The 26289-nt window shown below is 47.9% G+C and overlaps 10 protein-coding genes and 1 non-coding gene across 11 annotated transcripts; 5 read left to right on the top strand and 6 right to left on the bottom strand.

Annotated features, from left to right (window-relative positions):
- Nucleotides 1-109: 109 nt before the first annotated feature.
- Nucleotides 110-898, top strand: HEM4 (uroporphyrinogen-III synthase HEM4; the record flags this gene model as incomplete). The annotated part of the gene is made up of 1 exon (NM_210561.2): nt 110-898. One exon carries the CDS (start codon nt 110-112, stop codon nt 896-898), a length of 789 nt encoding a protein of 262 aa, NP_985207.2.
- Nucleotides 899-987: 89 nt separating this feature from the next.
- Nucleotides 988-4236, bottom strand: TRS130 (transport protein particle complex II subunit TRS130; the record flags this gene model as incomplete). The annotated part of the gene is made up of 1 exon (NM_210562.2): nt 988-4236. One exon carries the CDS (start codon nt 4234-4236, stop codon nt 988-990), a length of 3249 nt encoding a protein of 1082 aa, NP_985208.2.
- A 264-nt stretch (nt 4237-4500) lies between these two features.
- On the top strand, nt 4501-8985 carry AGOS_AER353W (AER353Wp; the record flags this gene model as incomplete). Its single annotated transcript, NM_210563.2, has 1 exon — nt 4501-8985. One exon carries the CDS (start codon nt 4501-4503, stop codon nt 8983-8985), a length of 4485 nt encoding a protein of 1494 aa, NP_985209.2.
- A 155-nt stretch (nt 8986-9140) lies between these two features.
- ERG8 (phosphomevalonate kinase) lies at nt 9141-10481 on the top strand (the record flags this gene model as incomplete). Its single annotated transcript, NM_210564.1, has 1 exon — nt 9141-10481. One exon carries the CDS (start codon nt 9141-9143, stop codon nt 10479-10481), a length of 1341 nt encoding a protein of 446 aa, NP_985210.1.
- Nucleotides 10482-10642: 161 nt separating this feature from the next.
- Nucleotides 10643-11602, bottom strand: RFM1 (Rfm1p; the record flags this gene model as incomplete). Its single annotated transcript, NM_210565.1, has 1 exon — nt 10643-11602. The coding sequence occupies one exon, from the start codon at nt 11600-11602 to the stop codon at nt 10643-10645; it is 960 nt and encodes a 319-aa protein (NP_985211.1).
- A 662-nt stretch (nt 11603-12264) lies between these two features.
- Nucleotides 12265-13035, bottom strand: AGOS_AER356C (alpha/beta hydrolase; the record flags this gene model as incomplete). The annotated part of the gene is made up of 1 exon (NM_210566.1): nt 12265-13035. The coding sequence occupies one exon, from the start codon at nt 13033-13035 to the stop codon at nt 12265-12267; it is 771 nt and encodes a 256-aa protein (NP_985212.1).
- A 189-nt stretch (nt 13036-13224) lies between these two features.
- AGOS_t0122 lies at nt 13225-13296 on the top strand. Its single transcript has one exon. It is a non-coding gene; the product is annotated as a tRNA-His (tRNA).
- Nucleotides 13297-13491: 195 nt separating this feature from the next.
- CHO1 (CDP-diacylglycerol-serine O-phosphatidyltransferase) lies at nt 13492-14322 on the bottom strand (the record flags this gene model as incomplete). The annotated part of the gene is made up of 1 exon (NM_210567.1): nt 13492-14322. One exon carries the CDS (start codon nt 14320-14322, stop codon nt 13492-13494), a length of 831 nt encoding a protein of 276 aa, NP_985213.1.
- A 367-nt stretch (nt 14323-14689) lies between these two features.
- On the bottom strand, nt 14690-16891 carry POX1 (acyl-CoA oxidase; the record flags this gene model as incomplete). The annotated part of the gene is made up of 1 exon (NM_210568.2): nt 14690-16891. The coding sequence occupies one exon, from the start codon at nt 16889-16891 to the stop codon at nt 14690-14692; it is 2202 nt and encodes a 733-aa protein (NP_985214.2).
- An 862-nt stretch (nt 16892-17753) lies between these two features.
- On the top strand, nt 17754-22703 carry CHC1 (clathrin heavy chain; the record flags this gene model as incomplete). Its single annotated transcript, NM_210569.2, has 1 exon — nt 17754-22703. One exon carries the CDS (start codon nt 17754-17756, stop codon nt 22701-22703), a length of 4950 nt encoding a protein of 1649 aa, NP_985215.2.
- Nucleotides 22704-23025: 322 nt separating this feature from the next.
- On the bottom strand, nt 23026-26121 carry SPT16 (chromatin-remodeling protein SPT16; the record flags this gene model as incomplete). Its single annotated transcript, NM_210570.2, has 1 exon — nt 23026-26121. One exon carries the CDS (start codon nt 26119-26121, stop codon nt 23026-23028), a length of 3096 nt encoding a protein of 1031 aa, NP_985216.2.
- Nucleotides 26122-26289: the final 168 nt, after the last annotated feature.

The raw sequence follows: 26289 nt of genomic DNA on the forward strand, positions 1-26289 counted from the left end.
GTGTTCCTGTGTGGACTTCCGCCTGAATTTTTATAGATATATAGATACTCTACTCATGAACAACCTGCAACCGAATAAGCATTAGTGCCAGGAGAAGAGAACCGTGGAAATGGGGCAAGTAGAAAAAATCATATTCCTTAAGAATAAGACAGTACCAGAGGACCATTACGAGACGATTTTTGAATCGAATGGCTTCCAGACTCACTTTGTACCCATAATAACCCATGAACACCTGCCAGATGAGGTTCGCGGTCGACTATCCGACGCGAATTACATGAAAAGGTTGAATTGTTTGGTGGTAACCTCTCAGAGGACTGTGGAGTGTCTCTATGAGGACGTTCTGCCCTCTCTTCCAGCTGAAGCACGCAAATCTCTTCTCAATACGCCAGTATTCGTGGTTGGGCGTGCCACTCAGGAATTTATGGAGAGATGCGGCTTTACGGACGTGAGAGGGGGATCTGAGACTGGTAATGGCGTTTTGCTAGCGGAGTTAATGTTAAATATGATCCAGAAGGGCGATATCAGCTCCTCGGGAACTTTTCTGCTGCTCGTGGGCGAGATCCGCCGCGATATAATTAAGAAACGGTTGGAATCGGCAGAACTAGAGGTTGAAGAGATAATCACGTATCGTACCAGCCCACTCCATGATATTAGTGAGCGCTTTGAACGTGTGTTCACCGATAACTCTTGGGTCGTGCTATTTAGTCCTCAGGGCACCAATGAACTGCTTCCCCTACTGAGACAGGGGGCTGCCAAGATTGCAGCTATTGGACCAACAACTGCGCAATATCTACTTGACAATGCCACTCCACCAATATTAACGAGCCCTAAACCTGAGCCCTCGAGCTTGTACAATGCAATAAAAGATTATTTGGCAGCGTCTCCTATGGGCAATTAGTTGGAGGGCACTATGTATGTATAGCTTTATACTTATGAAATGGTGCAGAACACGCATGTGTTCACGTTACCAGTTTATGGAGTCTATGATCAAATAACAAATATTTTATCGCGCTGGTATATGTGCACAACTTCCACCACTTTGTCCTTCTCGTTGCTATAGATCTCTGCCTTTGGATATATTAAATAGCCGCGCCGCAAAGAGATCAACTGAATCGAGAATACTAAATGGTCGCCTACTATTACAGAACGGCGCCTGCCGTTAATTGACCAGTCAGGGCTGTTGCTGAACTCGACAATATATGTCAATGGTTCCCTTTCCATCACCCACTGCGTAGACAAGTTGCACACTTCTACATCAATTGTGACCGCATCCCCCACATGTAATACTTCGTGGCTTGTGGCAGACAAGCGAACACTGAATAGCTGTTTGATGGATGGAAGATGCACTGGGACAATTAACGTATTGGGTTGGATACTAGAGCCGTGTTTGTCGGGAGAGAACTCTATGCCAGAAGCTAATAACTTGAGATAGCTACCATACCGGTTCAAGATCTCAGAATCACTAATGGACGAGGAGAGGTCATTCAAAAGTAATTGGACTTCATTTAATATTTTGACTACCCTGGTGCGATTAAAATATGCATAGTCGTATACTAGCTGAGGCAAGATGGTATGCCCCCAGAACAAACTCCACTGTTCCAACCTATTAGAAGGAAGTTCATTGTTTTTGAAAATGCTTATCGAGATGAAATGATCCAATTCTTCCTTCAGGGTGTTGTACTCTACGTAAAGTTCGAATAGATCAGCTGGATCAAACTTTTGTCCCTCACTAACTTTTACCTGATAGTAGTTCAAGTACTGATTGGCAGGATCCGCGGTCAAAGGGATCCACGATGTTGGTCTGAAGTCATCAGAAATCGTATATTTCCCGCTGGGCTCCTTAACTATGAGTGAAGAGGAATGTAATGCAATAGGCATGTCTGCGGATGGAGTAACCATAAACTTAAAGTAAAAAGCGTTGCTTTTGAAAATATCTTCAACCGATACTGCCAATGGTAGTTGTATGTTAATTTCAATAGGTTTCCATTGGGTATAATTCACGCCACCCTTCCGGAAGGTTAACAGAGAGTGTAGCCTGATCCGGTCAATAGTACCGTTAGTATAGTATATGATCTCTCGCTGATTAAAATCATCAATGCAAAGTTCAAAAAGAGAAAACCCAGCATCAAAAGCAAAATTTGGTTTCAGTTCTTCCTCAATTGATAGAGCTTTGAGTTCGAGTGAGAATTCCTCTATGGAATCGTTATTGAAATATTCAATTTGCAGTTTCTTTTCACTGAACAATGCCATCTTTGATTGTTTTATGGAATACCGAAAGTTGTCCTCCTGATATAGTTCTTTCAGATGTAACGAGTTGGCCTGTGAGGAATCGTAAATCCTCTTAAAGACCGTATCGCCAACAGTAACGGCAAAGCTGACAAAAGTAAAAGTCGTGAATCTGACATTAGTTGTCTCTAATGTAAGTGTGTTAGATCCATGTTTTATGACTTGATTCTTGCATGAGAAGGTAAGGAAATCATCGTTCGAGCTCTTCAACAGTAATTCCGCAGAGTGGATATGTATGTCAGTAGGTACTAAAGCGTTTTCCAAACTCACATCTAATGCATAAGTATTCGCCTTTGAGAAGTACGGTTCGCGCGATATGTTAACGGTGAACAGATTCTCCAATGGGTACAGTAAATTACTGGCATCAATTTGTGACAACTTTAGAAATTCCCCCCACCAATATTGTTTAGAACTCGAGGAATACACTAACAAATTCAGATACGAGTTACAAAGTATGCTGGATACCGGTATCTCCTCGCCGTCCGTTTCTAGATATTCTATCTCGGGACACTTATGGAGACATTTTATAAAAAGCTCCAGTAAGCGGCAACCTATAACATCCCACTTTGAGTCCAAAAAGTTTTCATAATGCAAGCGTAAATTCTTCAGAGCTAGTGCATATCTCTCCTGCTGGAAATATAGACATGCGATTTGGATTGAGAGCCACTCAACAACCTTTCTATCACTGTCCCCGCATTCTTTGAAGATCTCAAGAAGATGACTTGTCTTCTCCAGAAAATTCCCATAAAATACCGACTCAGAGCTGAATGTATCCTTTAATAGATGATCACTATATTTAACTCCTGAAATGGGTATGCTAATCGAAGCTACCCTATAGTCAGTATTCGAATACACAAGTCGAAGCCAGCAGTCACGCTGCTGAAGCTTTAGTACAGCGTAGATTTTCTTACTGATCGCAGACGCAGCATGCCCTATCAATTCGTGCCGCAGGGCATATTCAAAGAAATAGTATTCAAACTGCAGAAGATCTAGCGACTGATGAAATGCCAATTTAATCTGGGAGTAGAAGTCTCTAACAATCGAAAGATACATGTGGTATGCTGATGTTGATGATGAAGTGTGTGAGAGCAGTTCACGCTGCTGCTTAAAAATATATTTGTACAACTTGTACTTGGTGAGCGCATTCTCCGCCGTCAGCCGGGAGAGCGTGCAGCTGCTGTTATCTGGAGGCAGCATAAAAGGCACCTCCAACTCACCAGCGGGCAAATTTTGCATGTCGCCCGCTGCCATGAGATTGTCTTTGATAACATCCAGCTGCGCAGCCGCCTCCTCGTACACATTAAAACTGAGGTACAGCTTCAGCAAGTTTTCTTGCAGCACCAATTCCCGAAGAAACGGCAGGTCCTCCTCCCCGAGGGCCTGCTGAAATATCTCGAGGCGTCGCTGGAAAATCTCGAGCAACGTGTTCTTCAGCGAGGCTACCGCACCGGCCCAAAAATCCTGCTTCTCCTGCGAGTTGCGGTACACGGACCGTAGCTCCGTCACGCGCACCGACGGGAAGTCCTTGTTGAGCTTTTCCATCACGGATACAGTCTTAAACAGGTTCGAGTCAACGATCTCCGTGTTGGAATGCAGCATGATCATGTATTCCGAGGGCAGCACAAGTCCCCGGTCCTCGTCGGCCTCGGCCGGCAGCCATTGTCGTATAAGCGGCCTCACCTTGTTCCGGTACTCCCGCATACTCGCACACGAGACAAAGATCATGAAGATAAACGGCTTGTCATGCAGCAGATCGTCCGATCCGGCCTCCAAAGACGGCTCAAACTCAACCGGCAGCTGCGTGATTGTCTTGAGCGTCCCATTGGGGCGTTTCCAATGCAGCGTCCCCAGCGGCAGCCGGGCATCGAACTCTGGCCGCACTGTGTCAAACACAGCTAGCGGATCAAAATAGCTGACTTTCACGGTATAGCACCTGCTGCTCTGCGCCATTTGCCCTCGTTCCTTATCCCAGCTTATCAGTAATCTTCGCAACCCTCAGCCGTGCTCACGACCTCGCTGGCTTCCAATTAGATGTTCCGACCACTCTGTTGATGTAGCTGGTAGTGGAAAACTACGTAAACAGGCCAAATGGTATATCTTATCCCCTTAAACGATTTCTTGAAAACCACCCTATCCACTGATGGACACTTCCACGCGTGAGCTAACAGAATCCATGAGCTGGTAAGCTGGCGTAGGAGGGATAATAAGTTAGTAATGAACAACGGTAAGCGCAGCTTAAACAGTTGCAATGTGCCGGACCGAGCGGCAAGGCGTTTTGAGTCTCCTTTCGCTGGTACCAGGAGAGGCGATGAGGGCCGAGTCGGCAAGAGAATTAACACAGCGGTGCGACAAAGATTGCAGACACAATTGAGGCTAGAGCAGCGGCTTCAGACGATGCAGGAGCCAGAGGAGGCGGTGCAGTGGGCGCAGTCGTTTGTGCGGCGAAGCAGGGCGCTCCTTGGCCGGCTACGAGATGAAGACATGGAGCTGCAACGGCAGCTGTCGAAGGACTGGAGACAGCGTGTGGAGCAGGCGGCTCATGTGGAGCGGATTCTTGCGGACGATTCGGACACGGGTGGGAGGTACGACGCAGCCCCATTGCCTACGCACGAGGAGATAGCAATTGAGAGCGATGGGAGCGCAAATTCTATGCGGCTGGAGTTTGAGCTTGATGGATCACAAGAGGAACTGGGCTACCTGCAGGCGCATGCCCAGGGGGCACGTCGCGACAGTTCGCCCGAGGACAAGATATCTAGCTATAGCAGTGAATCATCGGGAATCGGCGGATTCGGCAGCAGCGATTATGAGGAGCAGGGCGCGCAAAGCGAGGAATATGCTGCAAGCAGTCGCGGAGATGAGGCTCTGCAGTTGCTGGCGCTCCAGGCGATAGACAGTATGAGTGCAGTCACGAATGATCATGGTCTTCGGCAAGACCAGCTGGTAGGGTCCTTAGCGTTGCCAGAAAACATTGATAGTGCGTCAGAGTTCGAGTATGATATTGCGAGTGCCAGTCCGAGCGGGGAGCTCCTGCTGGGCTCGCCTGATTCAGTGGCAAAAATGGGGAGCAGCGGCATGAATACACCTACGAGTGCCGAGACAGCTTCCCCTGAGGCTAGCGATGAAGAAATAGCGGATGCGGCCCCACCCCAACAACTATACAGCCACTTGGTGAGCGACTCTGACAGGAGTCCAGATGCAGAGTCCGACGGCATGGACGAGGTAGCCGATCAAGACGGTATACATACTGAAGAATACACGGATGCCTCGGATGATGTCATCGAAGTTGATGCTGATCCGTACGAAGTCAGTCAGACGGAGAATAAAAGCTCAGACCGCGACTATGCCAGAACTGAGGCAAGTGACGAGATAATTGCATCCCCTATGAGCAGCGATGGTACCTACTTTTCATACCGGGAAGACACTGCTCCGCCGGAGGAGACCGCGCGTGCTGAATTGGAGTCGCAAGAGCCTCGCACCTACCGCTTGATCTACACAGGGTCAGCTTATAGTGAGAATTCACAGGATGCAGAGCCGCCACACACAGATTTCGCTGAATACTCTTCCGCGTTCGCAGAAAATCCATTCAAGGAGGAAAATCAGCAGATATGGGATAGGGAAGCGTTGCAAACTTTAGTAAAACAGCTTCATATGAAATACTCGGATAGAACTGAAGCTGGTTCAGGTTCGAGCCCACTGCAGCCTTCAAAAGAACAGGGACAAGACACCGACATGGTAACTTCCTCATCCAGCGTCGCTCAAGGCCTATCCACCGTGCCAACGATTGCAGCTCCAGCCATTTCTCCAGAGGCCCAAACAGCAGTTGGCTCAAGTGATGCTTCGAGATCTTTGCAGATCTCGGCTGCCCGACTGGCTGAACAGCCAATAACAGCTTCTATGACTCCTGAAAGAACTGTGACTCAGAACGAGCTCCCATTTAAGACCGTCAAAGAAAAAGGCATGGTAGTAGCAGATCTAGTTACCGATGATTCTCTGGGTGAAAATGGCTTGGTTGTTGAACAAGTATCTGAGGAGTCCTCGTATAATGGTAGTCCTGAAGTCATGCAAGATCCTGAACTTTTGGTAGAAGCAGTCCCTGATAAGTTAGAGGTACATGAAGTCGCTAGCATTATACAAGATGGGATATTAGCGTCCTCATCAATGAAGACATCAGTAGATCAGCATAATGAGAAATGCAACACTTCCACAGAAAATTCAGAACCTACAGAACACATTGAGTCGCCAAGCGACACAGTAATAGATAGTGGTGAACAAATAGATGCTGAACCGTCCACTTCATCAAGGGATATCAGCCAGAGGCTACCTACTGAGGGTCCTAGTGATAAATCTGTCGCCAGCAGTGAAAATGTTTACCAGGAAGGTGGCCAGTTCATTGGTCAAATGGAGTACGATACAAAGAAAGATGTTGAATACCATGACCAATCTCCCCATAGAAATGAAAGTTCTTCAGAAGGGACAAGTAAGATAGTTCCGGTGATTGAGCGTCCGGAATCCGTAGCTAACTCAAGTTCAGGTGTTAATCAGTCACCATATTTTGGATCTAGTGGTACTGAGACACATATTTACTCTGCTGTCGCTCCAATAAAGGGAAAAGATATAGACAAGGACGATAATGGTGTCTTTTCTTCACCCACTGGAACTCACCTTTGCAATAACTCTAGACCGGTTGAGCAGGCACAGCATCGCCAGTTTGCCCCAAAATTGGAGGATCTATGCGAACGTCAGTCGTCTTCTTCTGAAGACCAGCAAAATACAGACATGAACTCTCAGAGTAAAACTTCCGTCTTGGATCAAGCGACTATCGGGACCATTGAAGAGAGGCGCGTAGCATCTGGCCATTCAGTGCCGGGAACTCCAGAGAGCGATGCTGAAGAGTTTTTACTTGCAGAATCTGAACATGAAGTGTCAGATAAATTGATGGGAGCTGCGCTTCAGTCGGAAGCAGTCGCTGCAACACCATTTAATAAAGCAGTGCCTGAGCAGAGCACGGCGGTGGCTGCAGAAGGGAGTCTCCTTGGTACTCCTGAGGAACCGGCAAAAGTGTCACCCGTTTCTGATGGGGTGGAGCTCTATGAATTGAAAGATAAGCAAGGGGGTAAAGGATGTGCTGTTTCCTCGACTGGTAAATATCAAGAAGTCGCATTGATACAAGAAGATGCAGAGCTATTACCTTACCTAGTCGAAAAGCCGACGTCGGAAATTGTTTTTGAAGAGCCAGTCCCTTTCTCGGAATCATCCGCTAAGGCCATTATAAATTCCATAAAAGAGCGAGAAACATACTCGCGCTCTGCGTCTCGTGAGGTTAAAAGTAGTGTTTTTGGAGGGGAACACTTAAACGATCTTGATAACGTCGTATTTGAGCACCCAGCTGAGCTTGACCTTGAAGTACCCTTGAATTCCGTTTTGGAGGAGTATCGTCATGATGTTGACCCATCGACTAGTTTTGAAGATCATAATGAAAACCAATCATATGAAGCTGAGGTTTTAGACATCCCATGTGTGGGCACTTTGTCAACATTGGCCGCTAGAACCAACACACTAAAGGATGGTAAAAAATCGGAGGTAGAAGACGATATCGCTGGAAAAGGAAAAGGCTCATCTTCTGATCCATCTTCTATTAATTCTCCCGAAAAATCTGTTGCATCAGTGGAAGACCAAGAATCAGCAGAATCAAGTGATATCAACAGCAATACCAGCGCTGTTTCTATGGAAGTTGATGTTGCCTCTCAGTCAGAAATACCAGTCGAAGCTGCCGTTGATGAGCATTCCCCTGACAAAGACAAGGTCGAAAGCTCTAGGCCTCATTCTGCGGGGCGCCTAATTGAATACTCGGTTCATTCCCTTGGTAGCCTGCTAGGCAAACTGAAGGGTGCTACAACTACTGCAAAAGAACTTGTCCATCCTACAGGTGGTCAGGAACACGCTGCCCGAGAGGCTGTTGACCAGATCGAGCATACTTGTCCTGGGCGATGGCTCGCTCAGACGGATTCAAACAATGTCTCGGATATAGATCGTAATGAAACGCCTGTTAAAGTTGATCCCATTGTTATCCGCGAAAGTTCAGCTGCCCAACAGGAACCAATTGTAATTGATAGTGATGAGTATGAAGGCGAACTGGAAGTCCAGTCTGTCCCTACCACTCCTATCCGCTCATCAGAGGACTCCAACCAAGAAGGAATTATTGCGCGAATACGGGGCACCTTAAGTCGGTTGTATCCTCCGACCAACACTGGCGATACTGCTCCCAGAACACCTGTCTGCGAGCGTATATTCATTGAAGACGACCACGCTCCATCAATAGCCCCTTCAGATACACAAGCAGCTGCTCAACCTGTGGCATCTGATATGGAACGCCTTAACCCACAAGCGAGTTCTCCGCGCAGTGCGTCCAGGCATTTTGGTACCAGAACAGAAGAGACGCGGGAAATCACTACGAAGTCACTGATGGTTAGTGACGCTAGTGCTGCTACCGTGCGGAGCACCAAGGAAAAAAAGAGAAGTGTGCGTCGCCGAAAACGTCCAATTAATGACGACTCTGCCATCCACGTAGGTAAGCGTAGGAAGGTGCATGCAGACGATTCAGTGACACCTCGTCCAACACAGGGAAAGCAGAGGAAGCGGTCAGGTAACTTGAAGTCCCAGAAGAAACAAAAAAGGAGGTTACGGCCCAGAACCAAGTAAAACTGATAGTTCATACATTTAATGTTGGTTATAATTATCTATTAATTGATATCAATTCATACGGTTTATATTCAATATATTCCCTAGTACTCAAAACTAGAATCAGTTAACACTAGAATAATACTGCAATCTACAACTTGCTACTTCAAGGGCGAATGGACAAGGTAAGGGCTTTCAGTGCGCCAGGTAAGGCTCTTCTAGTTGGGGGCTATTTGGTACTTGACCCCAACTACAAGTCCTATGTTGTAGCACTTTCTTCTCGCATGCATGCAGTAGTGAAGCAGACTGAAGGGTCTGCAGAGGCCCCCCTACGTGTCAAGTTGACAAGTTCACAATTTAACAACGATCAGTGGGAATACACAGTGGACTTTGAGTCGAATTATGAACTTGTTGAGACGAAAGGACGCCGGCATCCATTTATTGAGAAGACTCTAGCAAATGTATTGAACTACTTTCAACCGCCCCGGGGACAGCTTGCTGAGATATCCATTGAAGTTTTCTCTGATGCCGGCTACCACTCCCAACTTGATAGCATTGAACACCGGAATGAGTTCCGTAGTTTCAGATTTCACAAGAAAAGCATCACCGATGTTCCAAAGACAGGGTTGGGGTCATCTGCAGGGCTAGTCACCGTTCTCACTGCCGCTCTGATATCTGTGTTTTTACCGGAGATGGATGTTCGTCTAAATAAACATCTAGAGCTGATCCATAATTTGTCACAGGTCGCGCATTGCCAAGCCCAAGGAAAAGTAGGCAGTGGTTTTGACGTGGCATCCGCAGTTTTTGGCTCGATCATCTACCAGCGCTTTCCGCCTGCATTGATTAATGATCTGCCCTCTATTGGTGCGCCAGAATATGCAGACTGCTTGCGGAACGTAATTGATAAAGCGGATTGGCATAGTCGCCATGACCGAGTCAGTCTCCCAAAAGGCTTACGCATCGCTATGGGAGATGTCCGCGGGGGTTCACAGACGCCTCGTTTGGTCACACAGGTGCACCAATGGTTACAAGCTGATCCAGAACACGGTAGCAAGATCTACGAGGAGATAAACAAAGGAAACATTGCATTTATGTCCGGCTTGGAAGAACTCAATAGAATTGCAGAGCAAGATCTTAGCACATACAATGAACTGCTCCAGACTCTGGAAAATGGCGGCTCCCTCGAAAGGTTCCCCGTGCTTGCTCAAATACAAAGTGCTATCCAGCAAATACGGAAAAACTTCAGGACTATTACATCTGAATCCGGCGCGGACATTGAACCTCAAGAACAAACGGCACTTTTAGAAAATTCTTTGCAGCTAAAAGGCGTTTTAACGGGCATGGTACCCGGTGCAGGAGGTCGCGATGCAATTGCTCTCATCGTAGCCGAGGATTCAAACTTGGTAGAACAGACAAAGGAGGCTGTTGAGTTCGGTGCAGTTACCTGGCTTGATTTAGGTCAAGAAAAATTCGGTATCTTGGAGGTTAGTCCCGAACAATACAACAATTTGCAGTAACGGCTCCTTGAACCTCGAAGTCACAGCCTGTGGCCTTCCTGGTATTTTGCAGTTGAAATGCTAACTGAATAATGAGTGCAATTTCTATTCATAAAGACGTATAAAGTAAAATCTAAAAGTCTACGCAGTATTCCGAACTACTTATCTAGATAATTTAGTCATCAAGTCGTCTTGGACGTCCTAACACCAGCTAGGCCACCCTCGAACCTTGACAAAATAGTCTTTATTCTACTATTCTTTACGAGTTCATTAATCTTGACCTGTTCAGGGATGTGCTTGACTGGCTGGTGTTTCTCCGGTATATATCTTTGTCTCGTTGGCAAAACCCAATCTGAACGCCTTATAGGACTAGCCTCCTTGGGAATAATAACCTCGTAAAGTTCATTTAGTATGGGCTCAGCAGCTTCATCCTCATTAGTTGCGGTGGAAGCTTCTTTTCCTAGTCGTTCTTTCTCCTTTGAAGTTAGTCGTGATGACCTTCTCACATTACTGTCAGAGCCTCTTTTCGGAATTATGCTGTCGACAGAAATATCTCCTCGTATCTGGTTGACTGGAAGGGAGCCTTCAGTACTACTCTTCTCACCATCTTCTGCCTGTTCCTCCTGGCAGCCTAGCGTAGATCGCCCGCGCTTGCTTTCCGTGGATTGCCTTCTGGATGAACGCCGAGTGAGTGGTGGTCGGTACTCCAAGTCGTCGTTTGACGAAACCATAGGGCTTCCTCGCGGCGTGCCCTGCTTCGTGTTCTGGCCCTCTAGTTCGTCGGCACGGTCCGCACGGATACGCTCATAGTAGACGCCACATTTGTATCTTTTCAAATTATTGAGGTCAACTCGTCCGCTCTCTGATTTACCTCTTTTGAACGTATGTAAAATAAAATAATCCCGATATGACTCGAACTCTATCGGTTCTACCATCTTGGCCACCTCCTTGGCACGCTCCAATAGTCCTAGCCTCCGTTTTTTTATAAGGCTGAACTTGGTACTGTGTTCCTCGCCAGTGTCTATATTGATATTATTGCATTTTGCAGACTTTAAAACTTCCTCTCTTGACAACAAGTTATAATCCACTTTTGAAGTCTCAATTTCAGGAATAGAGTTCATGGCCTTTCTCACTCGCTTCATGCTGCTAAGCAAGCAAGTGTGATGCACGAAATAACGTGTAAGAGGAAACACTATTTTATTCTCAAGACTTTTTAATTATATACAACGTCGCTTTTGATCAGCATTTTTTTAATATACAACGTATGATACGGTAAAACAAAAAGGAGGTGACGTATCTCCGGGTAATCCACCACTTGGACCCTGCAGCCGCCGATAGTATGGACTTTAGTACTATGTATATTCAGCGGTAAACCTCCCAGTCAGATGGTAGGCCGTAAGTAGCTTCATAACCAAATATGCTTCTGTTTGCGGATGTGCGGGTGCCCTGCAAGAAAGCTGTCGAGATGGATCAGGAATGCGAAGGCACGACCCCGGTCTAGGCGCGCAACCGGGGGCGAGGAAGGATTGTGAGAATATGTATTGAGCCCAGCCTACTTTGAACGGCGAATAAGTTACTAGAGTTGTCTATGCGATTTACTTTGGGAGCTCCATGCCGACGACAGTGTCCGACTCATGATGAAAGGATTTTTACTGTCGCGTAACTGGTATTGCACGCAATACTATATAAGCCTGAGCACCTGAAGTTATTGGCGCAATTCCGTAACTGAGCGGTCATATAGTGGGTATAAGGGCGCCTATATGTGTAGACATTACATAAGAGGGAAGGCACCTCTGTTTCGGGTTCAGGCTGTGCCGAGGCTGTCTATGATGTCCATAAGCTCATCCTCGAGCGCAGGTGTTTCCTCCGCGCTTTGTGGTGGGTTCGGCGTTGGTGGAATGGAGGCACTAGACAAATAGTTTAAAGCTCTAATCCATGTGGCTACCTTGGCTACAAAGGACTTCGAGTTTGGAACAAAGTGGCCGCCCGCGTGTTTGAGGAGGGTACGCGATTCGATCGGGAAACAATCGTAGAGCTCCTGGACACGAGATTCCTCCGTAACCGTATCCAGTTCCCCCATTATATGGAGCGATGGTATCGTCGGCGGGTGTTGGTCAAATCTGTCGTAAAGCTCTTTGGGCGGCAGGCGGTACCCTGAGAAGCCGATAAAAAACTCCAGATCTGGCTGTTGTTCCTCGGTCAAGCCTAATATATCCCTAATGCCGGTACACAGATATCCCCCAAGCGCACAGCCTTGGCTGAAGCCAAGTATGCCGACGAAAGGCCCATTTTTGATTATGTAGTCACGCAGGCTTTCAAGTGCAGTCTCAATAGAGTAGTTCTGTTCTTTTGCGTTATACCACCCGTAGACGTCTATGTCTTGCACTGGTGGCGTTTCTGCTTGAAAAGAATTGGCATCACTGCGCTTAAGTTTTACCGGTCCGCATGGATAGCACACCTCGTAGCCGAGTTTAATCAACTCCTTGCGAAGACCGCCAGTCTTCGAGCAGAAGATTGCATCGGACTGTGCAAATCCATGGAGCGCTAGTATCTTTCTGTCAGCACTATTTGACATTGTTCGCTCGTGAGGAAGCAAAGGTGCACGGTGAGAATATTCCTAACCTTTTGTAGTCCCAAAAGGGACTTAACCGGATTGGATCTTGGACATGTACCTGGACCCGGTGTCGGACAAAATGCTGAAAGTGAGTCACGGGGCACCTACTAGTCAACATAATTCGTGCTTTTGTCCCAGCGAGAAAGATTTGCCATCTTAGTATAGTGGCTAGTACACAACGTTGTGGCCGTTGAAACCCTGGTTCGATTCCAGGAGATGGCATTTTTTTGATTTCTGCGGGAACCGCCTGGTATGCTTGACTTGTATATGAGTTCTTAGATTTTAGAATATGGCGCTGCTCCGAGGGGGCCGTAGTGCACAGCTGTAGTAATGCTAGCATGCGGTTGTACGCTCTATGCCTCTTAGTCGCTCGGCTATATGTACAGATATGGAAAGATGTATCAGATGATCACCCGACTATGGCTTCGGGATCCTCAAACTCTTCGAAATCATCCCGCAGCCGTGGATAAAGAATGCTAAGACAACCGGGTGGAACTCGAACCATTCGCCTACTCCATAGACGCCAAGCGGTAGGTGCTCTCCCATTAGTTCTTCGTTTACCAAATATGCCATGCAACCCACCAGTAAAAGGGAGGTGGGCATTGGGAGGCCCTCGAAGTACTTCGACTTGCCTGTAATATCCTTCGGCATCTGTGCCACGGTCACATTGAAGCGCGCAAGCCGAGCAAGCCCACAGAGCACAAAGAACGAAAGCACCAGAACGTCGACCGTGCTCTGGAAGCCAATGGCAAACGCTACCGTGGCGGGCGCCACGCCAAAGGACACTAGGTCTGCCAAGGAATCCAACTCCTGGCCCATCAACGATGCGCGGTTACGCAGCCGTGCCACGCGCCCGTCAAAAAAGTCAAATAGCGTCCCAAGTAGAATGAAGAAGTGTGCGCGCTGCACGTAGTGTGGTGCTCCCGTCAACGTGAACCGGAGACAACTCACGATCGAGTAAAAACCACAGAACCCGTTCATCATCGTTATATAGTCCGCCAGGTGCAGGTTGCGGATCATTCCAAAGTGGAATGCGTTACTGGTGAACTTCTGAATATCCGTCTCATTCGGCGGGTCCAGCGGCGACGTGTCTAGCGAGAATATGCTAGAGGTACGCCGGCTCGTGGGGCGCAATTGCGAGTCGAATGTTTCTTCGCCCTCAGTGTCTGACATTAACACGCTGGTATCTGAGCTTGCTGCGGGGGGCTGAGAACGACTGCGCGTCACTGCTGGTCTTCTCTGTGTCATTTCGCACTCTTTTAGCGTGCGTGTATCTTCAGCGCGTGTGGTAGCGCACTACGATGATACCAGCTTTTGTGGCGAGCTATTCAGCGAGCTGCTGTAGGTATCTGTCTCTTTCAAGGGGGCACCAGCTCGTTAAGGAAGAAAATTTTCAGCTTCAACCTGGGGTACAACTACTGACTGTAGGGAAATTGCAGTGGAGCTCATCGCTAGACGCAGTCACATGGACAGCGTTTATTTAGCCCGAAGGCGAAGGAAATAATAAAAGGTGGCTTCAGTAGGAACAGTACCTGTCTTCAAATACGTAAATGGTAAAAACATAAATACATAAACATAAAGCAACCGTAATATCAGCGAGCAGAGATAGACTCAACTACTTGCCAAGGTTCTTGAAGGAGGTCTCGCTGATGTTCAAATTGTCGAACTGGTCGCCACGAGCCAAGAAGTTGACAAGCATGTCCGCGTATGGGGGCACACCTGGAGCCTTGTCCTTGGCGGCAACACGGGTGACATCGTTGAAGTAGTTGTGGTAGATGTCGCCGTCGTAGTTGCCGATAGATGAGTTGATCACGGCGTCAGGGAGGTGGAAGGCGTCAGTTAGACGGATGGCGTGTGTCTTGATCTCAGGCAGGATAGCCAACATCTGCTCCTGCACGTTCGTCATCTGGTCTGGGGACATGACCTTCAACTGCTGGAACTCGCCGCTGAACTTGTCGATGAAGTAGAGCGAGGAGAGCTTGTAGACCTTCCACAAGACCTCCTTGGTTGCGGCGTCGCCCACGTGGCTCTGGTCAGAGGCCAACTTGCGGTGGAACTCCTGGAGCATAGAGTAGAATGCGTGGAACTTGGCGATACTCACGAGCAGCTTGGACACAGATTCTGGGTCGTTGTTGTCACGGACAGTCTCGGCGCAGCGCTTCAAGTACTTCACCAAGATAACCGACCAGATCTGGTAGTAGTCTGGAAGTGTGGATAAGTTGCTCACCTTTTTGGTGCCGCCCATAACCACCTTCTGGATGTAGTCCATGCGGAGGTAGTCCATGGAGGTGTCACAGATAGTCACCTTCTTGCCACGAACAATACCAGCGAACTTCTTGAGCAGCGACTTACCAGAGGTCAAACACAGAACGTTGTTGTCACCTTCCCAAGTGCACTGAACGACCCAGTCGTTGTATGCCTTTCCGAAACCGTTGTAGCTGGAGTACCCGTGGCCACCGCAGGTCTGTCTCAACTCGTCGATCAACGTCGAAGTCAACCAAGTGCAGGTGGCCTTCAAACTGGCAGACTCCACAAACAAGTCCTTCATTCTGGCGCTAACAGTAGTCAACTTCTTCTTGTCATCGCCAGCACCGTACAACTCACCCAAACAGCTGTTGTATGTGTCCATCAACTTCATCGCGCCCGGCGCCATCATGTATATTATGGCAAGCTGAGGGAGAACACGGAACTGGTGCAATGGGTACTCTATTAGCTGGGTCTCATTGGTTGGGTCACCAAACTGCTGTCTGCCAAAGGCATACCGCGTGGCGATGGTGGAGAAGCGTGCGCCAAAGCGGTAGGAGTCCAATACCATGCTCACACGTCCGGACAGCAACGCGGCGTAGCCGGAGATGGAGTCCAACAGAGGCTCCATCTCAACCTTTGGCGGGTTGCCGGGGATCACCTTCGTAAACCGGCTCAGCATGTACTCACGGGGAATACGCACATTGTTAAACTGGATCCAGCCGTTGTCGATACCGTCGCGGCCCATCTTGGAGCCGATGTCGCCGATGGAAATCCCGGCCAGCAACTCCATGGTCTTGGGGTTGCGCAGAGGCACCACGAAGACCTTCACGCCGTAGTCCTTGCCCTCCACGATCAGACGGGCGTACACGGTCGAGTGCGTCGCGCTGTGCGCAGCACCGCCGATCCACCACTTCGTCGCGACAAGGTCGGGCGTCTGAATCACAAACGAGTCGCTCGCAGGGTCGTACGTAGCGCGTGTCTGCAGGTTCGCCACGTTGGACCCATGGCCTAGCTCTGTCATCGCGAAGCAGCCATAGATGCCCTTCACGAAGATGAGCCCGCGCTCCTGCAGCCAATACTTGATCTGTTCGTCCGTGCCGTTACCCCGCACGGCATTACCGAACAAGCTCAGGTTCACGCCCAGCCGCGTTGCCAGCTGCGGGTCGATCAGCGCCACCAGCGTTGAGCGCTTCTCGAAGCGTTCCATGTCGCTCATAGTCACCATCGGCGCGTCCGGCGACTGCAGGTCCCGCACCACGTCCTTGTGGTGCTGCTTGCGTGCCAGCTTAATGTCATTCTCCAAGTACAGCGCCAGCCGCGCGATCTTCTTCACCGTCTGCTCCCGCTGCTCGGCCTTTGTGAGGTCGTAGTACTCCGGGCCCTGCGTGATCGCAGGGTCGGCTGCAAACTCCGCCAGTAGCTCGTTCGTCAGCGCCGCCTTCTCCGGCGAGCCTTCCAGAAACGCGAAGACCTGCTCGATGTTCACCTTCGACGCCGCGCGCGCCTCTGCCAGCAGCCGCTTGGGCGCGTACGCCGGCGCGGACTGGTCCACCACTGATGCCTTTGTCATCTTGTCGATCCTTGGCTGCTGCTACGCTCTGCTTTTTCCCGCTCTTTATAGCCACCGCTAGCTGCCTTTCTTAAAGCAACACTATCCGCCCCTAAACACGAGCTGACTACAATCGACTAAGTCACGGTGAGAGAGCTCAAGTCCTGGTGTTCGCTACCAACCTACATACATATATATATCCCACGCCCGCGCGGCAAATCGCTCTCGGCTGCTGTCGTAGTTCCCGCGCATACCGCGGCGTTCCTGCCCTCATGTTGGCTGCGCGGTGCGAGCTTTGATCAACACACGTTGTTGCCTTCGGCATGATGTGGGTCTGCTGGGGAAATGTTCCCAGCAGCTGACCCCGGCGAGCAGGGACGAACGCGACTAACTCCGACACCGCGGGTCGACCGAGCCGAGCCCCCGTGGCCGGCCAGCAATTGGGGTACGTTTCTCGGGTGTTTCGCTACTGTTGCGCGGTCGGGTGCCGGCGGGCCGACCCGCCGACAAGTAGGCGCGGATCCGGACCAGTTACCCGGTTGCGCGCGTCATTGCTGTGGCACGGCGCGGGGCACCGGGAACGGCGGAACGGCAGCGTTAAGGTTTGGTTACCCGGGCTACGCAGCCGCGCGGCCTTGGCGCGGTTACCCGGCGGCTTGCCCCTGAGCGCGCCGCAAGCGCACGTGACCGGCGGGTGAAGGCTGTTTCGGGACGTTTGCCGTCCGCGCCCGGGCGGGCAGGGTGCCAAAAAATTGGACACCACTACAGCACACGTACCCAGGTTCGAGCAGCAGGACGTAGCGGCACATCTGAAGGCCTAGAGACTACTCGGGGCTGCATAGAGAGCGGCTAACTAGCAGTGCTGAGCATCGACGCACAGATCATGGACGACATCCCAATTGAGTTTACCGAGCTGGTGGACTTGACCGCGGTGGGGATCGCGCCGCAGTCGCTGGACTTCAGGTCCACGACGTTCGAGAGCGACCACTACGTGACGGTGCGCGAGACACGCGATGGGACGAACTCGGTGGCGATCGTGGAGCTGCTGAACGGGAACCACGTGACGCGCAAGAACATGGGCGGCGACTCGGCCATCATGCATCCGCGGCAGAAGGTGATCTCCGTGCGCGCCAACGGGACCATCGTGCAGATCTTCAACCTGGAGACAAAGCAGAAGCTGAAGTCGTTCCAGCTTGATGAGCCGGTGATCTTCTGGAGCTGGCTGAATGACGAGGTGCTGGGGTTCGTGACGGCGAACTCCCTGCTCACGTGCCGGGCGTTTGACGGCGAGGTGGCGCAGCCGCCGGCGCGGCTGACGGCGCGCAACGCGAACCTCAAGAACACTCAGGTGATTAACTTTGTGGCGAACCGTGCGCTGGACTGGTTTGCGGTGGTGGGCATCACGCAGGAGAACGGGCGCATTGCGGGCAAAATCCAGCTATTTTCTAAGGCGCGCAACATCTCGCAGGCGATCGACGGGCACGTCGCGACGTTCGCGTCGCTGATGCTGGACGGCAACCCGCAGCCGGTCCAGGTGTTCGTGACCGGTAACCGCAATGCGACGACAGGCGTGGGCGAGCTCCGCATCATCGAAATTGATCACGCGGCAGCGTGTCCCGTGCAGTACCAGAAGAAGACTGTGGACATTTTCTTTCCTCCGGACGCCACCAACGACTTCCCGCTGGCAGTGCAGGTCTCCGAAAATTATGGCGTGATCTACATCCTAACTAAATACGGGTTCATTCACCTTTACGAGCTTGAGACGGGCTCGAATCTATTTGTGAACCGCATTACGGCCGAGTCGGTCTTCACTGCGACTCATTACAATGATCGCAACGGCATTGCCTGCATCAACAAGAAGGGTCAGGTGTTAGCGGTTGAAATTGATAAAGCCCACATTGTTCCGTATGTTCTAAATCAGTTGTCCAATGTCTCCCTTGCCCTGACAATTGCCTCGCGTGGTAATTTGCCGGGTGCAGATGACTTATTCCACAAGCAATTTAGTAGTCTGCTGGAAAAGGGCGACTACCAAGCCGCAGCGAAGGTGGCCGCATCGTCGGAGCAGCTGCGCACACAGGCAACGATTAACAAGTTGAAAAACATTCAGGCCCCTCCAGGCGCAGTGTCACCTATTTTGTTATACTTTTCAACTCTTCTTGATAAGGGAAAACTTAACAAGCACGAAACTATTGAGCTTGCCAAGCCTGTCTTGCAGCAAGATAGAAAGCCTCTATTTGAGAAATGGTTGAAGGAAGATAAATTGGAATGTTCGGAGGAGCTGGGTGATGTAGTTCATCCTTTCGATACCACCTTAGCCCTCGCTTGTTATGTGAGATCTGGATCTCACCAGAAAGTTATTTCATGTCTAGCAGAGTTGCAGCAATTCGATAAGATCCTCCCATATGCAGAGAAGGTTGGGTTTCAGCCTAACTTTGTCGTGTTGATATCGAATCTACTACGGACTTCTCCAGACAAGGCATCGGAGTTTGCAATCAGTCTATTGCAATCACCACAAAGCGCCGACAAACTAGAAGTAGAGAAGGTTGCTGATATGTTCTTTTCGCAAAACCACATACAACAGGGTACCTCCTTCCTTTTGGATGCTCTAAAGGGTGACAGTCCTGATCAGGGCCATCTTCAGACTCGTGTTCTCGAAATAAACTTGAAACACGCACCGCAGGTGGCAGATGCAATTTTGGGCAACAACCTGTTTAGCCACTTTGACAGGCCACTCATCGCCACTCTGTGTGAAAAGGCTGGTTTGTACCAAAGGGCTTTAGAACACTATACTGACATTAAGGATATTAAGAGGTGCATTACACACACCTCTGTCCTTCCAGTAGACTGGTTGGTGTCTTACTTTGGGAAGCTAAACATCCAGCAGTCTTTGGCTTGTCTAAGGGCGCTGATGGATGCTGATTTGTCAGGCAATATGTCTATTGTAACACAGGTTGCAACCAAGTTTTCTGATCTCATTGGTAGTGATGTTTTGGTTAAGTTATTCGAGGAGTACAAGGCTACCGAGGGCCTTTACTATTATTTGTCTTCGATTGTTAACTACACTGATGACAAAGATTTGGTATTTAAGTACATTAAGGCAGCCGTGAGAACAGGCCAATTCCAAGAAGTCCAAAGAATTGTTAGAGACTCTAACACGTATGACCCAGAGAAGGTAAAGAACTTCTTGAAGGATGCTGATATTCCTGATCAATTGCCGTTGGTTATCGTGTGTGATAAGTTCAACTTCGTTCACGACTTGGTCCTATACCTATACAAGACCAAAAACACCAAGTTTATTGAAGTTTATATCCAACAAGTGAATCCTGCAAAAACTCCTCAGGTTGTGGCTGCTTTGCTTGATGTTAACTGTGATGAACGGGTCATCCAAGATCTGCTACAAAGTGTTGCAGGTCAATACCCAGTTGGTGAATTGACCGAAGAAGTTGAAAAACGTAATAGGTTAAAGATCCTATTGCCAATACTAGAGCAGACATTGCAAAGTGGGACCCAAGACCAAGCTGTCTACAATGCGTTGGCGAAGATTTACATCGACTCGAATAATTCTCCAGAGAAGTTTTTGAAGGAGAACAACCAGTATGATACCTTGAACGTTGGGCGTTACTGTGAAAAGCGTGATCCATACCTGGCATACATGGCGTATGATAAGGGTGATAATGATGAGGATTTGGTAAGAATAACCAATGAGAATACTATGTACAAGTACCAAGCCAGGTATTTGTTAAAACGTTCTGACTTGGACTTATGGGCGGCCGTGTTAGACGAAGATAATATTCACAGGCGTCAACTAATCGAGGCAGTGATTGGCGTTGGCATCCCAGAACTGACAGACCCAGAACCCGTTTCGATCACCGTGCAAGCGTTCATGTCGGCTGGTTTGAAGCTTGAACTAATTGAACTCCTTGAGAAGATTATTTTGGAACCCTCGCCTTTTACCGAGAACCAAGCTTTGCAAGGTCTATTGATGCTTTCTTCGATTAGATATGATTCCTCTAAAGTATTGGGCTTAATTGAAAAACTTGACCATTTTGATGCTGATGAGATTGCACCATTGTGCTTGGAATCAGGTTTGAATGAAGAAGCATTTGCGATATACGATAAGAATGAGATGCATGACAAAGCCTTGCAAGTTTTAGTGGAAAATATGATGTCTCTAGAGAGGGCTGAAACCTATGTGGAAAAGGTTGACAAGCCCGTTCTATGGTCGCAATTGGGGTCTGCTCAGTTGAATAGTTCCCAGATTAGCGCCGCAATTGACTCTTATATCAAAGCGCAAGATCCATCGAACTATGAGAATGTCATTAATACGACCCTGGAATTTGAGAAGTATGAGGAGTTAATCCCATATTTGACAATGGCGAGACAATCCTTGAAAGAACCAAAAATTGATGGGGCACTTATCCTAGCATACGCAAAACTTGAAAAACTAAACGAAATTGAGAATTTGCTCAATTCCAATAATGTTGCAGATCTGGAGGACGTTGGTGACCAGCTATCTGAGCAGAAAAACTACAAGGCAGCCAAGTTGTGCTATGCATCGATTTCTAACTATTCGAAGTTAGCAACAACCTTGGTTCACCTCAAAGATTATCAAGCCGCAGTTGACACCGCTCGTAAGGCTTCTAACATCAGAGTTTGGGGGCAGGTCAACAACGCATGTGTTGACAACAAAGAGTTCAGACTGGCACAAATTTGTGGGCTGAACTTGATTGTACATGCTGAAGAGTTGAAGGAACTTGTAGACAAGTACGAAAGTAATGGATACTTTGAGGAACTTATCTCTTTATTCGAGGCCGGATTAGGTTTGGAAAGAGCACATATGGGCATGTTCACCGAACTGGCAATCTTGTACACAAAATACGAACCGGCCAAGACCTTTGAACACTTGAAACTCTTCTGGTCGCGGATCAACATTCCAAAAGTGATCGCGGCTACTGAACAAGCCCACTTATGGCCAGAACTAATATTTTTGTACGCGCATTATGACGAATGGGACAACGCTGCGTTAACAGTGATCGAGAAATCAGCCGATTCATTCGACCACTCGTACTTCAAGGAGATTGTCGTTAAGGTTTCTAACTTGGAAATCTATTACAAGGCGATTAACTTTTATGTCAAGGAACACCCATCGTTGTTGATTGATCTGTTGGCAGTTTTAACGCCAAGGCTCGATATTCCTAGAACAATTAAGATCTTTGCGAAGTCTGACAACTTGCCTTTGATTAAGCCATTTTTAATTAATGTTCTACCGAAGAACAACAGTGTCGTTAACCAAGCTTATCATGAGTTGATGATTGAAGAGGAAGACTACAAGGCTCTCCAAAGTGCTACTCAATCTTATGACAAGTTCGACCAGTTAGCTCTTGCAGCACGCCTGGAAAAACATGAATTGATTTTCTTCAAAAAAATAGCGGCACAGCTGTACCGTAGGAACAAGAAATGGTCAAAGAGTTTATCAATTTTAACAGAAAACAAGCTCTGGAAAGACGCTATCGAAACAGTGGTCATTTCCCAGGATTCTCACGTTGCAGAAGATCTTTTGAATTACTTCTTGGAGTCGGACAACAAAGAGGCTTTTGTCGCCCTGTTATACTCTGCCTACAATTTGATTAGATACGACTACGTCTTGGAAGCCGCATGGCTCAAAGGTTGGGAAACTCTGATCAAGCCATATGAGATATCTATCAAAAAGGAACAATTTGACAAGATACAGAAGTTGTCAGACACGCTAGCTACGATGGACCTTTCTGAGAAGGGTGCTAAAGAAGGTCAGCCACTTCTACTCACCAATGGTGCGGCGGGTTTCAACTTTTAAATTATGATAATCTTATATATCCATAGTTTTTGTTGCTACATTTGGGGCGGTTCTCATGTGTAGGCTTTTTATATACATACATACCCCATCGTTGATGGTTATAGTTTATTTTATCCCTCTACTCTTTTTTAATCAATATTTACATTTTTCAACCGTTATTGATGTATTGAAGTTCTAAAAGTATTATGGACATTATGAAAGCGGAGTATTTAAGGTTAAAGAGTTACTCAATGTCATTGTGTATTAAATAGTTTTACAGACAGTACTTCAGAGAGTAAAACGGCATTCCCGTATCAGAGAACAGTACTTTTCTGGAAGATTATTAGTCTGCAAACCTATTACCACGATCGGCTTTCGCAGCTTTCTTTTCCAGTTCATCCCAATCTTCACCTTCTTCGCTTTCTTCACCACTAAAGTCTTCACTACCTTCGTCGCTAAATTCCTCATTATCACCCTCTGAATAATCGTCTTCTGAATCAACCTCTTCGTCCGAAGGATCTTCGTCCGAAACCTCGTATTCGCTAACCTCTTCTTCACTAGTTCCAGACATTTCGTCATCTGAACCGGTAGCCAAAAAGGACCAACCGCCATCTAAAAAGAATTGATGAGGGTCATCCTGAAGGGACTTCATAATTGTAGCCCAGTTCAAGTTAATAGTCGAAACGGTATATGGGATGTCAACATCAGTTAACCATGATTTGATGAACTCCAGTTGTTCAATTGGTATGGTGTTGATATGCGTAACCGGTTTCGTGAAATCTTTGTAAACGAAAACCATATCGAAGTTCTTTAAACCGAATTGGACCCTCTCCAAGATACATATCTCAACTTCGCTTAGGTTAACAACGAGGAATGGAGGTTCAACCAACTGGATTAGACAGTCTCTTGTGGGCATACAGAAAACAGCAGACCTACTTGGAACACCTTGGAAACCCAAATCTCTAAATGGATGATCAACTTCTACTAGTCCATTGGAAGCCTCGGCAATGGCCTCAGCAAAATACCTGAATTCTTTATCTAACGCGGCACGCTTTCTCCTTTCTTCCTGTTCTTGTTCCAATTCATCCTCATCGCCGTATCTCCTAAATTTCATTTGATTGCGTCTTCCATTGCCGGTTTCATCCACAGCCATATCCGAAGCTTCGCGATAGAATTGTACATCTTGGATTTTCTTCTTACCCATTAAGATTGGATTCTTTAGGTGAATATGTATAATAACAATTAGCTCACCTTTGCACGGCTGAAAAAACAAATTCTTGACATTTGAAAACAATATGTCAATTCGACTATCCGTTCTCAGAGGCGACTGGTATCTTATACCATTCTCATGAATAAACACTGTACCAGGCACACGTTTCGTATCTGGACTGGGTCTCACGAATATCTGATCCAATCTCTTTGTTCTTCCTGTTCTATTCTCGACTAATTTTGCCTGCTCAACAACATCGGCAAGGACTTTCCGTTCCTGCTCTCTCTTCGTAGATTCCTTCTTCAGTTCAGTAATTTGCTTAAATATATCTGCCATACGATCTCCATCCTTTGAACGCAAGGTCAAAGAGCGGACAAACTGGTGGTCAGGGCTGTCTTCGTAGGGGAGTTCCTCCGTCTTTTTACTGACGCCTCCGGTTCCAGGAGAGTGGAAGTTTAGTCTGATATAGGTATACTCGCCTTCTTCATTCTTCGAACCATTCTTATATGAGTTAATGTGGAACGGAACTGGCCGACCATAGATTGGCAAAATGAAAGTCTGGTTCTTCCAATCAACATGGATTCTTAAATCACGGACTGTGTTTGGAATCTGAGTTTCTCTAACGTATGATTCATACTTCTTAAAGTGAACGACCGGTTTCTGATCCTTATCCGCGGCATCAGTATCAGTGAACCTCAATAAGCCCTCTCTCTGAAGCTTTTCATGCAGCTTCCTCTGGTTTTCCTTACGGATCTGCTCCTTCTCATCATCCTCTGCACGTGATTCTCCACGTAGCTTACTTCTTAAAATCTTGGACTTGGGATCCGGTTTAGTAGGTATAGAGGCTGTCTTCGACTCTTCTGACTTGACTTTGGTTGTCCCGTCGTCCTCGTTGTTAAAGTAGAAAGATATTTGTGATCTCGACTTGGTATAGTTCGTTAGGACTTTGGGCCCGCCGCTTGTTAGCTGAACCGTATCTGCAAGCTGCAAGGCGTAGCTTGCTCCTGTCTTCGAATCCTTAAGGTTATTGAAGCCCAAAGAAATATTGAAACAGTCGCCATTTTCCACCTTCCGATAGTCATTCTTGTTGTTCAAAACAAATTGAGAATCCCGAAACTCCAGCCCCATTAATGAACCGACATTTTTCGTAAATCCAGCTGAGAGCTCCGGTTTCTTGCTATTAATATAGTTTACAGCGCCATCGTATATCTGCTTTGGCGTGGCGCCGACTCTCAAAAGGTTATTAATTATCTCTTCCTGCAGTAGTAACAAAAAGTCATAATTATCCGTCATCTCATCAGAGGGGTCAATTAGAAAAGTTCTTGAGATGTTAGAGCAGTAGTTTTTGTACCTAATTCCACAGGATGCCAAAATACAACCATTCCCATCTAACTGAGTTTCAGAAGACCGTGCAGAGACTCTGAGATCATATTTGGGGCCAGATTGTATGATTGGTGAGTAAGCCCAATCTAAGTAGTTGACATCGAACTTTTCACCCTTGGGGCAGAGTGGAGTCAGCTCGGGAGATAGCTTTTTTAGAAACCTAGACTTGTCAATCTCGTTTTCGACATTATCTGAAAGTTTTGCATCGGTAATCTTTATCTCCTCATCGACTGCGCGGACCAACTCATCCGACAGAAGGTTCATGAACTTGTCTGAGCCTCTACTGGACACCTGCAGATAGGCCTGTTCCTTCTCGTCCTTGACCGCCCAGAGACTCGACAATCCCAGAGAGACGTCAACGCCGTTCAGGCCGTGTTTCTCCACAGCAGTATCCCACACGCCCTTCCACTCCGTGATAAACTTGCCCTGGTACGAGTCCTTTGTCGCAAGCCCAACCGCGCTACCAGCCTCGCGAACGCGCTCCACCAGGTCCTCAAACAGCTTCAAATTATGCCCTGGCTCCTTGCTGCTCTGCCACAACTCGATCTTGAACGTGTTTTCCAGCTTCTTGTTCATCTGCGCCACGCCCTCCTCCAAGTAACGCGTTTTCGCAGCGCTGGTGATCACCACACACCCCTCCTTGAACACCGCAATAAGGGTAGTAGGAAACTCGTAGCCAAGCAACCAATTGTGAAGGATTGTGGTTTTTTGATAGGGGTTTTCCTCATCTGCAGAGCCCAGAATAAACACCAGACTTGATGGCGACCCATCAAACGACGGAAAACGGTCACGCAGGGCCAGCAGTCGGTTCTCGAAAGTACTGAAATCAATTATAACCTCGCTCATGGCGCGATATAGATATAAACCCGACCTGAAGAGTCCTTTGAGGCTGTTGTTTGTTTGCCACCACGATCAAGTGAAAATCGTGATGTTGTTCCGGGAATTTAGCGCGTCGATCGAACATGAATTTAGGTCTTTTTGGACGACATGGATGAAGCCCTGAGTCGAATCGGC

The sequence above is a fragment of the Eremothecium gossypii genome, chromosome V (genome assembly GCF_000091025.4).
Source record: "Eremothecium gossypii ATCC 10895 chromosome V, complete sequence".
NCBI lineage: Eukaryota > Fungi > Ascomycota > Saccharomycetes > Saccharomycetales > Saccharomycetaceae > Eremothecium > Eremothecium gossypii.